At 33.0% G+C, this 14,530-nt stretch overlaps 1 protein-coding gene across 1 annotated transcript in view; it reads right to left on the minus strand.

The window, feature by feature from the left end:
- Nucleotides 1–465: 465 nt before the first annotated feature.
- The window catches only part of taf3 (TAF3 RNA polymerase II, TATA box binding protein (TBP)-associated facto), a 209,046-nt gene continuing 194,981 nt past the window's right edge, over nucleotides 466–14,530 (minus strand). Inside the window, exons 5-7 of the mRNA XM_051934750.1 lie at nucleotides 14,309–14,530; nucleotides 3,070–3,176; nucleotides 466–1,744 (exon numbers count right to left, since the gene is read on the minus strand). The exon at nucleotides 14,309–14,530 is cut by the window's right edge and continues 85 nt beyond it. Coding sequence (XP_051790710.1) covers nucleotides 1,630–1,744; nucleotides 3,070–3,176; nucleotides 14,309–14,530 — 444 coding nt within the window. The 3' untranslated portion in view covers nucleotides 466–1,629. The remainder of the gene's footprint in view (nucleotides 1,745–3,069; nucleotides 3,177–14,308) is intronic.

Here is a 14,530-nt window from a genome sequence, read left to right on the forward strand (position 1 = left end):
TGATATTCTTGAGATTTACATCATAATTATGTATTAGAATTTAATTTTTTTAAGAAACATGACAACATTTAAAATTAGTTGTTTTTCACATTTATATATTAAATTCTAAAATTACAATCCTAGTAAGTATTTTGTTTAGATCAGCTTCTTCAACTGCATGTATAATAGTACAACAGGCTCTTCAGACCAAGACCCTAGATTTCAGCCTGAATTTGCACCTTCTTCTCGAGCAACTCGGTTGTAAATATAATGAACATACTTTACATTAAATACTGATGATGCATGTCAGCCATGATACTCCAATAATGTACAGTTAACATTTTTTATAAAATGTTAACCAACCTTGGCCATCACCCCTTGATTAAAACAAAATTTTATTCTGCAGCAAAGACCATAGGCTAAATGTGGTGTACAGTGCATATTCTTTAGAATGAAGAAGTCAAAAAGTACATAAATTATAATTCATAGGGGCAATAAATCTTTAATAGGAAAAGCTGAACAAATAGCATATATTACAAAAGCAGGACTACAATAGACAATCCATATATAAAAAAGAAAAAGATAGGGTACAAACCTTTCATAAAAAAAATATACAATAATTACAGAAAGTCATCATTTTTTACTAATAAAAATAAACACATAAAAATCAAAACATAAAAACAAATTTTACATTTCTGAATGTTTGTGTGTATACAGTATATACATATATACTGTATATGTGTGTGTATGTATGTATGTATGTATACATATATATATATATATATATACACACACACACACACATACACTCACACACACACACACACACACACACACATACATACATACATACAATCAGCATAGATTGCATTAAAGTTGACATTTATTGCAAAAAAGAAAATTATCCAGATTATTTTTTTAGAATTAGAATGATTTCTGAAGTTATTTTCTCCCATTAGGATTGATCATTAAAATAGAGCCACATTTAAAGCAATAGAAAACTATACAACTGTAGCAAATCTTCTGTCCTATAGATTCTCCATTTCATGGCTGTAAAAAGGACTTCTTATTTTTACATTTCACTGATCCATTCCATTCTATTACCACTTACTGGGAACTCTATGACAGCAAGGTTGCTTTTTTCTTTTTAAATACACTCTGCTGGGGAACACAGAGGGCTTTCACAAGAGAGGATCAGATAAGCACCTCTACCTCTATTCATATTCTTACTCCTGAAGAAAACACATTTTTTCTACTCCTGTGTCAGTGCAAATGTATTCCCCATAGCCAAAATAAGTGGTTTTACAAAGTGACAGATACATAATGAAAACATATACATACAAGAGCATCAAGATTTCTGTTTGTTTACATAAAAGTTAAACCAACCTACTGTATCATGTCAGAAGGCTCTTGTAAATACAAGACTTTTCCAGGACAGTTCATTGTCTTACAGAGCTCCCATTGTGCAATATGCAAGCACAGTGTACTACTTGACAAATTGTTAATATTGTACATCATTGGACTTTTACGGTGTATCTAATTCTGAGTCAAAGAATGTGAGCACTTTTCTTCAGCTAAGTCTTCTAAGGGGAAGTTAGATAAAAAGATGATGTGGCTCAGAAGAGGAAAACAAATTGCTGTTAGCAACCATCAATGGACTTTATGCTTTCGCTTTTTGTGTTTCTTGTCTTTTTTCTTGTTGGCACATTTTGGGCAATACCACTGAACTTCTTCAGGAGGAGGTGTCATGATTCCAACACAAGGCCTGTTGGATGGAATAATATACAATAAACACCAGTGAAACTTTGGAAGAGAATATATGCATACATTTTGGGAGGCAAGGCCATTTAGTCATAAGTAAATTTTAACATTGCATACAGGCCTACATCATTGAGGTTATAATGTACAGATTTTTAAATTTAAAGGCAAGAGACCCAGTTCATATTCATACCATTCACACCAGTTCATATATTGATAAAAAGCTTTTCATATAAATTAGCTGGGTTCTCCAAACATATCAAAGGAATAATAAATGATGTATACTGGTTGAATATTTCTGATCCAAAATGCCTGGCACAAGAAGTATTTTTGATTTCAGATATTTTTGCATTTTAGAATATCTGCATATAAATAATGAGATATCCTGAGGGAGGTACCGAAGTCTAAACACAGGATTTATTAGTGTTTTATATATACCTTATACACATAACCTGAACGTAATTTCATACAATGTTTTTATTAATTTTATGCACTGTAGCATCAGAAGAATACATGCATCAGCTGTTAAACAACAGCAACAACAAACACCACCAGGGCTTTAGTCCCTACCTACGATGCTGTGTTTACATTAAAAGAGAATAACTGGAAAATTACAGTGAGTAATACATGTAGTTCTGGCAGTGACAACAGTTGATAAACTGGTGTCAACAAAGCGTGAGAGTCATTGTTCCCTCTAAGGTGTACCATGCAGCATTTATGAATTGCGCTGTTCACCCCCATCTGGGCAGTAGTTTGGAAGTGCTGTTTTTGTGCTTTTGTCTCATTAGTAATGAACCTGTGATTCCCTAAATTAAACCAGGGACCCAATCCCGGGCACTCGTTGTTTGTGTGTTGATGTGCTGCTTGAAATTCAAAGGGGAGATGGAGAAAAAACACATTGGTGAGACCTCCTTATGGCCAAGTGAGGTCAGATGTGCAATTATCTATCCACTTGTGCCAGAACTCAAAAAGGTGCTTATTTCAGAATTAGGGATACTCAAACAGTGTAACAATGCACTGGCATTTTTAATTAAAAAAGGAGTCATTGTAAAAATGGGCAAACATATTTAAAACAGTAAAATGTCAATAATAAAAATATTTGAAAATGTCCTTAAACTATAAAAAAAAAAAAAAAACAGCTTTGAAATCTCTTGCCTTCTTCCTATTGAAATTCAGTTTTCTGCCTTTCATTTACTGACATTTTTCCATGCTACTTTTCAGAAAATTTTAATATAAGCACATTTATATTGCCCATAAGATTGTAACTCAGTGTTTTTGTTTGTTAAAAATCAAGTTAATTACAATATTGAACAAAAGAAAAAACATTCTTACCAGTGATACCAGTCATCACAGTCATCACATCCAATCATTGGGCTGCCATCATCTGGCTTGTTACATCCTGGGCAGATCCAGATCTGATTACCCCATTCATCGCGGATCTTAAATGAAGAGGAGGGCAAAACAATTATACTTTATAAAGGTTGCAAAAACTTGCAAAGCATTCAAAGAAATAACTATCACCATATATGTACAATCAAACTGCTTTCTGTTCTCATTGAAATTTAAATTATGGAAACCTGTTGTATGAACTTAAATGCAAGTGGATGGGTGCCATCAAAGTTAAAGGAATACAATACTCAACTACTGCTGTTCTGTTGATTTTAAAGGCAAGCCATCAAACTGAAATTCACCAGATCTTAAAAGAACTTAAGACGTTTAGAAACAGATACTGTATATGCTTTACAGCAAAGCAAAACAAAAAAGTTAAAAAGCACCATTCACAAACAAAGTCCTATCTTAAATTTAAGAAACTAAACAGTGTGATATCACATTGAAAATAAACTAGAACGTCTGTGCAAAAATGTAAGTATGAGACCATGTGTGTGGCACATTCTTGTTAACAAGAAGATCTGACGTGACACGAGTTAGAATAACACAAGAGGAAAAAATCTATCATTATATACATTATATAAATGATTCATTATAAATAAATCTACATTATGTGTTTAATCTGAAGCCAGACATTCTGTATTGATACTGTACTTAAAACAGCAAACTAAAATTTCAAGATTTTTTAAAATTTTAGATTTTTTGTAAGAATTAATAACCATATAACCAAACTGACAACAATTTTCTACCTTATACACAGTCATATGAAAAGGAAGAAAAAGAATCATAAAAAGTTTTACAGTTTAATATATCAATCGTCTTGACTTTGTTACATTTTTAGGCATAATTTTTTCACTCTTCTAATACAGGCTGATTAATGTAAATTATAATCTCTTTTCTACATAAGAGAAGCTCTATGTAATAACAAGGATGTCATGATAAAAATGGAAACTTCAGAGAATTACAAGAAGCAGTCAAGTACTGCACATGTTTACTTGTATGTACAATTTGCTGGCTGTTTGTCTTTCTGTTTGTTTTTGTGTTTTTAATAAATGTTATTATATGTTATAGAAATGGCACCATTCTTGGTCCTTGCCTTGTGCACATTTCTACTGGAATAGTCTCTGGAATACATTAATGAAACAAGTGATCTAGAAAAATAACTGACTGACTGAATTTATGTATTTGAAAATGTCTATATTGACATGTCTCTCTATTATAAAAAAAAATCCTGCAGAGAAACAGTAGGGCATCGAGGTGTGATCTTCACGTTAAGATCACGGAAGACACTTAAAAGACCCGCAAGACTAAAGAGATTGGCTACGGAGCATCTCGCGGGGACCTTAAACATGACTTTGTGCCAAGAGATTGACCCAGGACCGAGTCGCGGGGACATAGAACATGAGATTCTTGCAAGACACGGCCTACTTACAACCAAATAAGAGCACGGGCAGCAACACACTCAATCGTGTCTTGGCTTTGAGCACACACAGATCCAGGGCTCTCAGCACATATAAAGCGTATAAGCACAATGTGTTATTAATGAAATGTAGACGACTAAGCGAAGAAGAAAGCAACGCGGAGTAAAGACACTCAAAAGCATTGGAGAGACAAAAAAGAAAAAGAATAATCTAGGTGCAAATTCAGAAAATAAGGAAAGTAATTATCAGCCCGGAACAAGTGGAACTGAAAAAAAAGCACGTCCAATCCAGATGTTGGTGCTATACACATGCAGACCAGGTTAGAGATAATGAAAACTGGAATTCAAAAGCCTCAAAAAAAAAAAAAAAAAAACATAGGCGCGAAACACATGCAGAGCAAGATACAGAATATGAAAGCAGAAAAAAACGGCAGTGTCAAAACAAAGAAAGTAAACATCGCATTAGCGCAAAGAAAGAGAAATTATTACTCGGAGAAATAATGAAAAGGTGAATAGAGATCGAATATATGGACATAGGTGATATGTCAGAAGTATGTAAATATTGTAAGGCTTTGAAGTTTAAGTCAAGAGAATTTCAAAAATGGAGTTTACCTCACATGCATTTATTGGTTACTTTGCAAAAAAAATTATTAACTGCTGATGATGTGGATTGTTTTATCTGTGCTGAAATTCCAAACAGAGAAACCTATCCTGAATTATGGTACAAAGTCATTAAACACATCTCACGGACCTCATTAAAAAGATTCAGCACATTGGGACTCGAAAGATTCCAAATATTGTTTTTACAGAAGTTCAGAAATAAAAGTGAAACTAATGAAATAGCAACAATTCAAAGAAAAATAAATCTTAAAAGTGTGTATCCGGAAAAACAAAAATGGGGGTTGGCAAGCGAAGAGAGCAGGGGGCAAAGCCCCCTAGTGCTTCTAAATGGAAAGCATACCATATTATTAAAACTAACACATAAAAGAAGAATTCAAAAGGCCTAGGTTATTTCATTCTATTTTCTGAACCCACTTTATCTATTGCATGGTTAAACAGAACTGCAACCTACAGTTCCTTGGAACATGGCTGGATGAAATGCTAATCCATCACAGGGCACATTGCCATATTCACTCACATATCTGTACACACTCAAAATGGGACAATTTATAGCTTTCAATTAGGAGCTCCAGGAAAAAAATACACGCAGACACAGCAAGAATGTTCAGACCTGACAGAGAAAGCGTTCAAGTTGAAAAATCTCAAAGAAGATCCTCCAAGCTGTTGATCAAATGTCAGTTTTAATATAATGGCATATATCAGTCCTCCGTGAAATAAAAAAAAGAAAATGTGCTGGAATTTGATCAGTTGGCCAAATAATATAAGCAATTGTAATACCTTCATTTGCACAGCAAAAACTGCACGTATTTCTATATAACCAGTTTTCATTTAGAAATTATATAAATACATTGGAAAGAAAAATGAGCAGTTGTAAGCAGAAAATCAGATGAAAGTACAGATTTATTTAAAAATGCACAGAGCTAATTAAAATGTAGGAAACGGTTAAACACAGACCTCTTCTTGAACACTTACAAAATCATTTGTAACTTCACCTAACAGTATTACAATTACTACAGCAAGCTAATGCTTGTGAGTTTTCTGATAAGATCTAAAACTGTTACTGTATAACTTTCTCTGTACGGCATGTTTATGCAGCACTTTTTACAGTAGCAAAGTACTTTTCATTCCACTCTGTGGAAATCTGGTCTTACTTTGCAAATTTCATATTTCCCAATGTACATAATGCATTAAATTAAGATTATTGTGCCTTTTTTGCAACTATCACTTACAGAACATCTAAATCAAACGGTTTCTGCTATGGTTAAATAATCATAAAAGACTATTGTTTTTATTTAAACATATGTTAACCTTTACTTCCTTAATATATTCCTTCTAATGTACTTGATAAATTGTGCCAAACCTATAACAAACTGCCTCCCCATAAGTACTGGGACAATGAAGGCAACACTTCAAAAAATAAAGAAGTTCACATTTTATTCACTGATTTTCTTTGCACATACACTTTAAAGCTTTAAAATAATCCAACTTTTTCACCCATTTGTTTTAGCCGAGTACTTGGAAAAATGAACTTAAAGTACAATCTCACTTACTGACTGGCTGCTAATCCGTATACATGTAATTTTTTGCATCATGCATTAATTATATTAGTGCTTAAACTAATATAATCTAAAACTGTGTTTGTTCCATGGCTTGTTTCAGTTGATGTTAGTTTTGGAAGACAAGATTTAGATTTTTTAGCAATGCTCAATAAAAATTTAAATTAAAAGGCAAATTTTAACATTTATGAAGGTTTTCCCTTATGATTTTTTTGGCTGTGTTGGCAATGTGCTTTATGTTTTGCATTGCTTTATAATAATAATAAGGTGCTGCCTTTGTGTTTTCCAAGATCAGTATACAGACAGAGAAGATGTTTTTGCATAAATCTGAATTCAGTTTGCTGGTGTAGTTGTCTACTAATTAGAATCAATAAAGACAAGCAATTTCCACAGAATGCCACTAAGGACCAAGGCAAATGATACCTCCAGCTTATTTTATGTACCTATAAGTAGGATTGGCTGAAGTTTTTCTACTTTTTCATAATTTCACCTTGATGTCATTTTTTTTAAAGTTAAATTTGTCTTGCAGGTGCATAATTCTATATTTTATCTCAAAATATGTTTCAACAAATTAAAATGTAACACTTTTATTTTTGGTGCTGTATGCTGTGATGATGTCATTTAAACTGTTCTAAAAGTCTCCTGCATGCCTTAGACTGTGACATGAGCATAACCACCACATGCAGATTGCAAGAGATTTCAGTGGCACCTGTTTAAAATTTCTTGCTTTTTTTCCACTGCAGTGATTGTTTTTCTATTATCAACAGCAGTCTTCACAAGCATGGGATGATCTGTTGTAACAAATACCAAGTACAAAAGGGTTTTCTTTCTTTTTCAAGATAGGCCGAATCACTAATTTTGCCCAATTTCTATGACGCAGTTATAATAGAACTGCTATTTTCTTATCAGTCAAACTGGCTGCTTTTCTTTAAAGGATATTTTTATAGTTCTTTCACACATCCTGATTCCAAACTCACGTCAGGCAGGCTGATTTGTCTTTTCAGTTAATTAAAATGTTTGTGTTTTTAATGATGGTGGGCAGTGGTGACATGCTGAATGTTTTTTGGACATGCAAATAAGGATTTCAATGTACAGTGGAACCTCGGGTCACGAATGTCTTGGACCACGTACAAATCGGGTTACGACCAAAACGTTCGCCAAACTTTTGCATCTGTACACGACCACACACTCGGGTGATGAACAAGCCAGTTTCACTTCTGGTTTGTACGCAGCGATGACTTCCGCACGTGTTCAGTCTCTCCCTGTGCAGCGAGCAAGCGAGAGAGACAGTGATGGCGAGCATATATATATTTACATACAACTCATACGGTCCGGAACAGATTAATTGTATTTACATACAATCCTATGGGGGAAATTACTTTGGGTCATGACCAAATCGGGTTGCGACCAGAGTTTTGGAACGAATTACGGTCGTGACCCGAGGTTCCACTGTACTATTTATACTTGACCATACTACAACTGCTACTACTAATACTATTACTATATAACAAAGGCAAGAATATATTCACTACTTTTTCGGTGGTAATCAGCCATACCACCTGCAGTTCTGAATAGGTATTCCAACTGAAGTTATGCATGTTTAGGAGATCATCTAAGGGGAAAGCTTGGGTTGATGTAGGAGGAAGTGTTGGTGAGGCCATCAGGTGGCGCTTACATTGTGGTCGATGTGTGAATTCAATGTACCTGTGCAGTGACAGGGACACTGTGCTGTAAAAACCTGCACAGTCCTTTAGATGTGACATAAAACTGAGGTCATGACTCTCTATTCCTGAACATCCTTTGAAAAACACTAGAATGTTTGCTCTACTGGCTAAATTGCCCACCACTGCCTGATTATTCTGCCCCACTAATCATCTCCTGTCTCTAATTGGCTAACTATCTCTCTCAGCTTCATCATCTAATTGCTAATGTGTGGTGAGCGTACTGGCTCAAGAATGGCAGAAGCTGCACATTGGTAGAGGTGAAGGTAGTTTCCTCACTTTCTTTGTAAAGTGCTTTGAGTAGGTTACAAAAGTGCTATATAAATGTAATATTATCATTATTATTATTATTAACTGCTACACACTCAAAGCAAGATGAAGCATGTGGCTAATAAGTAAGCTTAGGAACCAAACTGTATTGGTATGAATGGAGTGAGTGGAGCTGTAGGGTGTAGCCCAGGAACATTTAATAGTCACTTTCAACAAAAACTGACCATGGGCAAAGTCAGTTAAAAAAAAAAAAAAAAAAGAATTAACATATAGATAACAATGCATTACTTGGACAAGGAGTTGTACATTACATTTGTTTTGCACTGACAAAGCTAAATTATTCATTTAACTAGAATTATATTTAAATGTAATGTCAGATCTTTACCCACAATTGTTCTTGGGTATGTCATATGTGTTTGTGATAAAGTAAAAATGGTTGCACACATCTTCCTTATTTATGGTCACTTATTCTTGTAGCATAAGATTGGCAAGATTGCGGTTGGCTGCACTCACAGAATGTCCAGTCCGGGATTTTATAGGTAACCTACTCTGTTCTCAGTTCAGGAATGTACACTATACAAGATACTCAAACACAGAAAGGGCTAATTTAGAATTTGTATTTTCATTATTACTATACATTAGACTGAAAACTTGCAATAAATTAAAAAAAAACTAATTAATACCTATTTTTAACATGTTGAATACAAAACAGCAACTGTGCTCAGAGTTAAATAGTGACTTGATCTGAACCAACAGCCTTATGGTTTAAAGTCAAATGCCTTCACCACTAATGAAAAAGAAAGAGTGGGCACAAGAAGAATGTGAAGAAACTCCACTGACAGCAGCAAAGACAGAATTTGAATACAGGTCTCTAAAACCTGTGAGCAAAATTAATCACTATGCCACTCCAAAATATTAAAAGTTTATTTTTTTCATTAATAATAGTTTAAGTATTAAATAGCAAAGAATATATTAATTTTGATTTATTATTTATCAGAGAATTTAACAAATAACATTAATGCTGTTTAGCTACTCATTTAAATCTACTTGGTTAATTAATTTAAAACATGAAGTGCTTGAAAAAGAAACATATTAAAAGTTGACTTCTATCTCACACCATTTTAAAAAGCGACATCTGTCAGGTCGAATTTTACAGATGATGCAACTGTGAATTTCACAGATTTGACAAGAGAGATCATTGGTATTTAACTAATAGTAAATCATGCTCACAGGAATCTCAGGCCATGTGTATCATTCTGCTCCTTCAAAACAGTATTGTACTTTCAACTCGTAACAAATTCAATTATCACTCTGCTAAAAAAAAGGATATAAATGCATTTCTTATACCTATAAATGTTTATGTTTCTCACAGTCCTTGAAAATGTGTATCTTTTTTGCTAAGTTTTTGGTACAAGTCTGACTAAACAAAAGTATATGCAAAAATTAAAAATTAGCAATGTTGTATTGTAAAAGAGAAGTAAATAAAAAAAAGCAAAATCTTCACTCATTCATCCATTCTTTGACATCACTAATATAAAAAATTCTAAGGTATTTGAGCCTCTGAAAGTGGCTCTATAAAAAGTATGCATTCGGATATTTCAATTGAATTTCTTTCTTTTTTACTCTACTGTACTGCATACTTACAGCTAGCAATATCACTATTTATTACATCAAATGAGCAGTTGTGAGAAGATATAATGAGGTTTAGTTCTTGTCATACTGTGTATAGCCTACTGGCAAATAATTATCCTCTTCCACATTTTGAGAGACTCTTGCATTTTCTTCAAGAGCTCCCAAGTATTTTGTGAAAGCTATGGGGTGAACAGGCTTAACAAAGCAGTTTCTGAGCCTCATGAAAAGTACAGTACATCCAATTGTTTGACAAATGCAATAGAATTTACATCCAGATATGTGCTTTAAATGAGATTACACAAGGAGTGAGATGTGGTACAACACCTAAATGGTAATTAATGAAAAATTAGTTCAGAATAAATACAAAATACATAAAACTATTCCCAATTATATAAAATGTAATACTTTCTATTATTGCGTAAAGGGTGTGCTTTGTCTATGAGTTTAACTGCATCATATCTGTATAAGTGTAAATCATTCTATAAATAATACAAGTGTACTAAAATTAAAGTTTACAATAAACTAAAACTCAAAATACAAATTATATCAGTAATAAAATATTAATATATTTCTAGTATTAGAATAAACTGCAAAAAAAGTCTTCCAAACTATAAGTTCAAAGATATCTAACAAATATCTCAATTCACAGAAATAAAGTCTATAAAATAATGGAAAAAACATGAAGCACTATTTCTCAATCCTTACATAGGATGCATGCAAATATTTTTGCTTGCCATGCACCAGGATGCAAAGTAAACCCCTTATTTGGTACTAATTCTCATTTGATTTCCAAAAAGAGAAAAAACAAACAATTGAGGAGAAATCGGAAACAATTCTTATATTTCCTTTTGTTTAGAAAAAGCTACTTATCAGGAAGATTCCTAGCTTACATGATAATATCAGGGAAATAACACAGTTATGGAAGGGGGTTTGGGGGGCCCTATTTTGATAATAGTGTTATGAATGAGTATAGTAAAAACTCACAAGATGTGAATTCGAAGAAAAATGTAATCATAAAATAGGCACTGAATTAATTCCAAGATATATCAATTTCTCAATTAGCAAAGACATTTGCTAAAATCTATATTCTGACTACTTTGATCTTCAAAGATTTTGTTAATAGGCATTCTCACTGACGTTTGCTGTAGAACTGATATAATGGTTTGAATGTAAAAAGGCATGCAACTTCCAAGGACAAGGCGCATTAAAATGGACACTTCATTAGTATTAAATCATCATTATTAAATTAAATCAAAATTAGTATTAGTCACCAAAATAACTCCTGACAAGATAAGGCAAACTGGTCAGTGGACACTGGTTATCTCGTCATACTATTTCTGTTTGGAAGACTTGCTTTTACAGAATTAAAATGTTATATAACAACATTAATAGGAATTTCAATATTTATAGCTATTCCTGGTTTTTGCCTGTTCTAAAATAAAATCATAATTATAATACCTACAAAAGAAACCACTCCACTTAGATCATTTAAGAACTGAAGTTTATTAGTAATAGCCATGCAGTATATCTGAGGTTTATAACCAGTTATGAAAATCTCTCTTAGTGGCTATTTTAAATATTATGGGAAAGATTGTAATTAAAAAAGTAGAATATAGGATACAGTCCAGTCACTACAAAGGAATGACATAAGAAAGCTAAACATTAATTTAAAAATATTTACACGGTACTAAATTTTAAATGAGATATGTTCAAAACTGTCCACTTTATTACGTTAAGCTGGCCTACTGTACATAGCTGACAGGTATGAGAAAAGCTATTAAAAATTAAACTAAAAAAACAGTAGCATATGGTGCAAAGTCCTCAAGGAATAAAGTTAAATAATTCAAGTGGAAAACCCTAACATAGCCAAGAACTTACAACTGAATAAACTGTAACTGACTAATGATTTAAAGGCTTTTCAAAACTGTAATATAACCCAACCAAAGGATATATACTGTGTGTGTATATATATATATATATATATATATATATATATATATATATATATATATATATATATATACACACACACACACACATACATACATACATATACAGTATATATATACTATATAAATAATGTTATAAATATAAATACTTGCCAGTAAGACAAGATAGAAAACTCTTCATCCCACTACATAACAATGGGACAGATGAACATTAGGAATCAATGGTGCATCAGGCTAATACCCAAAAATCTTACAGAACATCATCATATTAATCTATACCAAACAAATATATATGACATTACTACACACACAAAATTTTGTTGCTGAAAGTCTGAACATTACTAATAATTTAAAAAATACTTCTGTTTATTCAAAAATTAGGCCTGTGGCATTATAAATACATAAGGGCATTTATTTATATAAAATAAATGTTTCTGTAACTTTATATACTTGTATATTCTATTTAACAGTGCATGTTTTAATTTGACACTGCCAACACAAAACTTGGTAGCTAGAAAAAAACCCTCCATTTTATTCTCAGCAGTATACAGTCATGTGAAATAGTATAATACACCCCATTTAAATATTTTTGTCTTTTTTTTGACATATGTCAACATATCAAGATTTGTTCTACATTTGAAAAGGGCCTATAGATAAAGGTGATATAACCAATATTATGCCACATTTACAAGTTTAAGTCCATTGTAAAATTTAAATAAACAAAAATGCATATTTCACATAATTAAGTACACTCCTACATTTATCCTTACTTCAAATTCATACAAATTAGAATCAGGTACATATAATTAGAATATAATTAGAGAGAATCTTAGAGTAATCTGACTTATTTAAACCTTACAAATTTAGTTTGGTTTGCACTTTGTTGTTGAAATTTGTTTTATAACCATGCCTAGACTGAAAGAACTCTCTGGGGCCTTCAGAGAGAAGGTTATACATGACTGTGTATGTAGGAAACTATTTAAAAAGATATCCAAACAACTGGAAATCAACCATTCAGTTGTCTTGAAGTTCATCAACAAGTGGAGTAGATTTCACACAACTGTCAACGTTTTCCAGACCTGGCCACCCAAGCAAGTTCAGCCCAGAAGCAATACAAGAATACAAGATGCTGAAAAAAGTTTATAAGAACTACATAATTTCATCATGTGATGTACAGTAGCTCTTGCTACTCTTAATGTCAAAGTGCACAAGTCTGCACAAAATAAATCTAAAATGAGAGATGTACCAGGAAGAAGCCCCCTTTGTCCAGAAAGAGAATCAGGGAGAGATTAAAGTTTTCTCCTGAACACTTAAGAAAAGACTGAAACTTCTGGAAGAATGTGTTCTGGAGAAACAAGATAAAGATTGAGTTATTTGGCCACAGTATCAGAAGACATGTTTATCAAAAACCAAACTCATCAAGATTCTCTGTGGGATTTAAGGTAGGCTGTGAATGCAAGGCATCCCTCAAACAACACCTAGGTTAAAGAATTCTGCATGATAGAATGGGAAAAACTTTGTCCCAGTCAATGTCTGAGACATATAGAGTTATAGGAAAAGTTCATTTGCTATTAGAGTGAAAGGTGTACTCATTTTTTTAACAAGTGGAAATGGCATATCTGTTCATTTTTCACTGAATTGATTATGGTAAAGAGAAAATTTCAATTTTCATTTATTTTTAATTAGATCACCTTTACCTAAAGACACTGTTTAAATGAATACTAAATATTAACATGTTCACTTAAGTTATAAAAGAAAAATATTTCCTGGGGTTTACTCTTTCACATGACTGCAAACGTATATCACTTTTATCCACCCACATATACTTCCCTTATTAAATCCATTTAATCCAGTCCAGTACATCACAGAGAAAATTCATACTTACTCACATGAAGTCAGTTTTGAGTCATCAATCAACCTAGCACAAATGTGTTCAGGATGTGGGAGGAGTACCTTACGAAAAACACACACAGAAATTTTTTACTGAACTAAAAAACTGAAAATGTTACTCACCACATAGGTACTGACAGTTTCGGTTACTACACTTCTGACAGGAGTTTTTGAAGAACCTGCTAAAGGAACTGCAGGTGAGGGAGGCGGCACTGAAACTGGTGATACAGCAGCTGGAACTGGGATAGGAGTAAGAGGGGGGATTGGGGGAGGAAGTGGAGGTACTGAATGAGCTGGTGATGGTGTTGGCATTGGTGGTGGTGGTAAAGGTGGAGATTTTGGACG

The sequence above is a fragment of the Erpetoichthys calabaricus genome, chromosome 1 (genome assembly GCF_900747795.2).
Source record: "Erpetoichthys calabaricus chromosome 1, fErpCal1.3, whole genome shotgun sequence".
Lineage (NCBI taxonomy): Eukaryota > Metazoa > Chordata > Cladistia > Polypteriformes > Polypteridae > Erpetoichthys > Erpetoichthys calabaricus.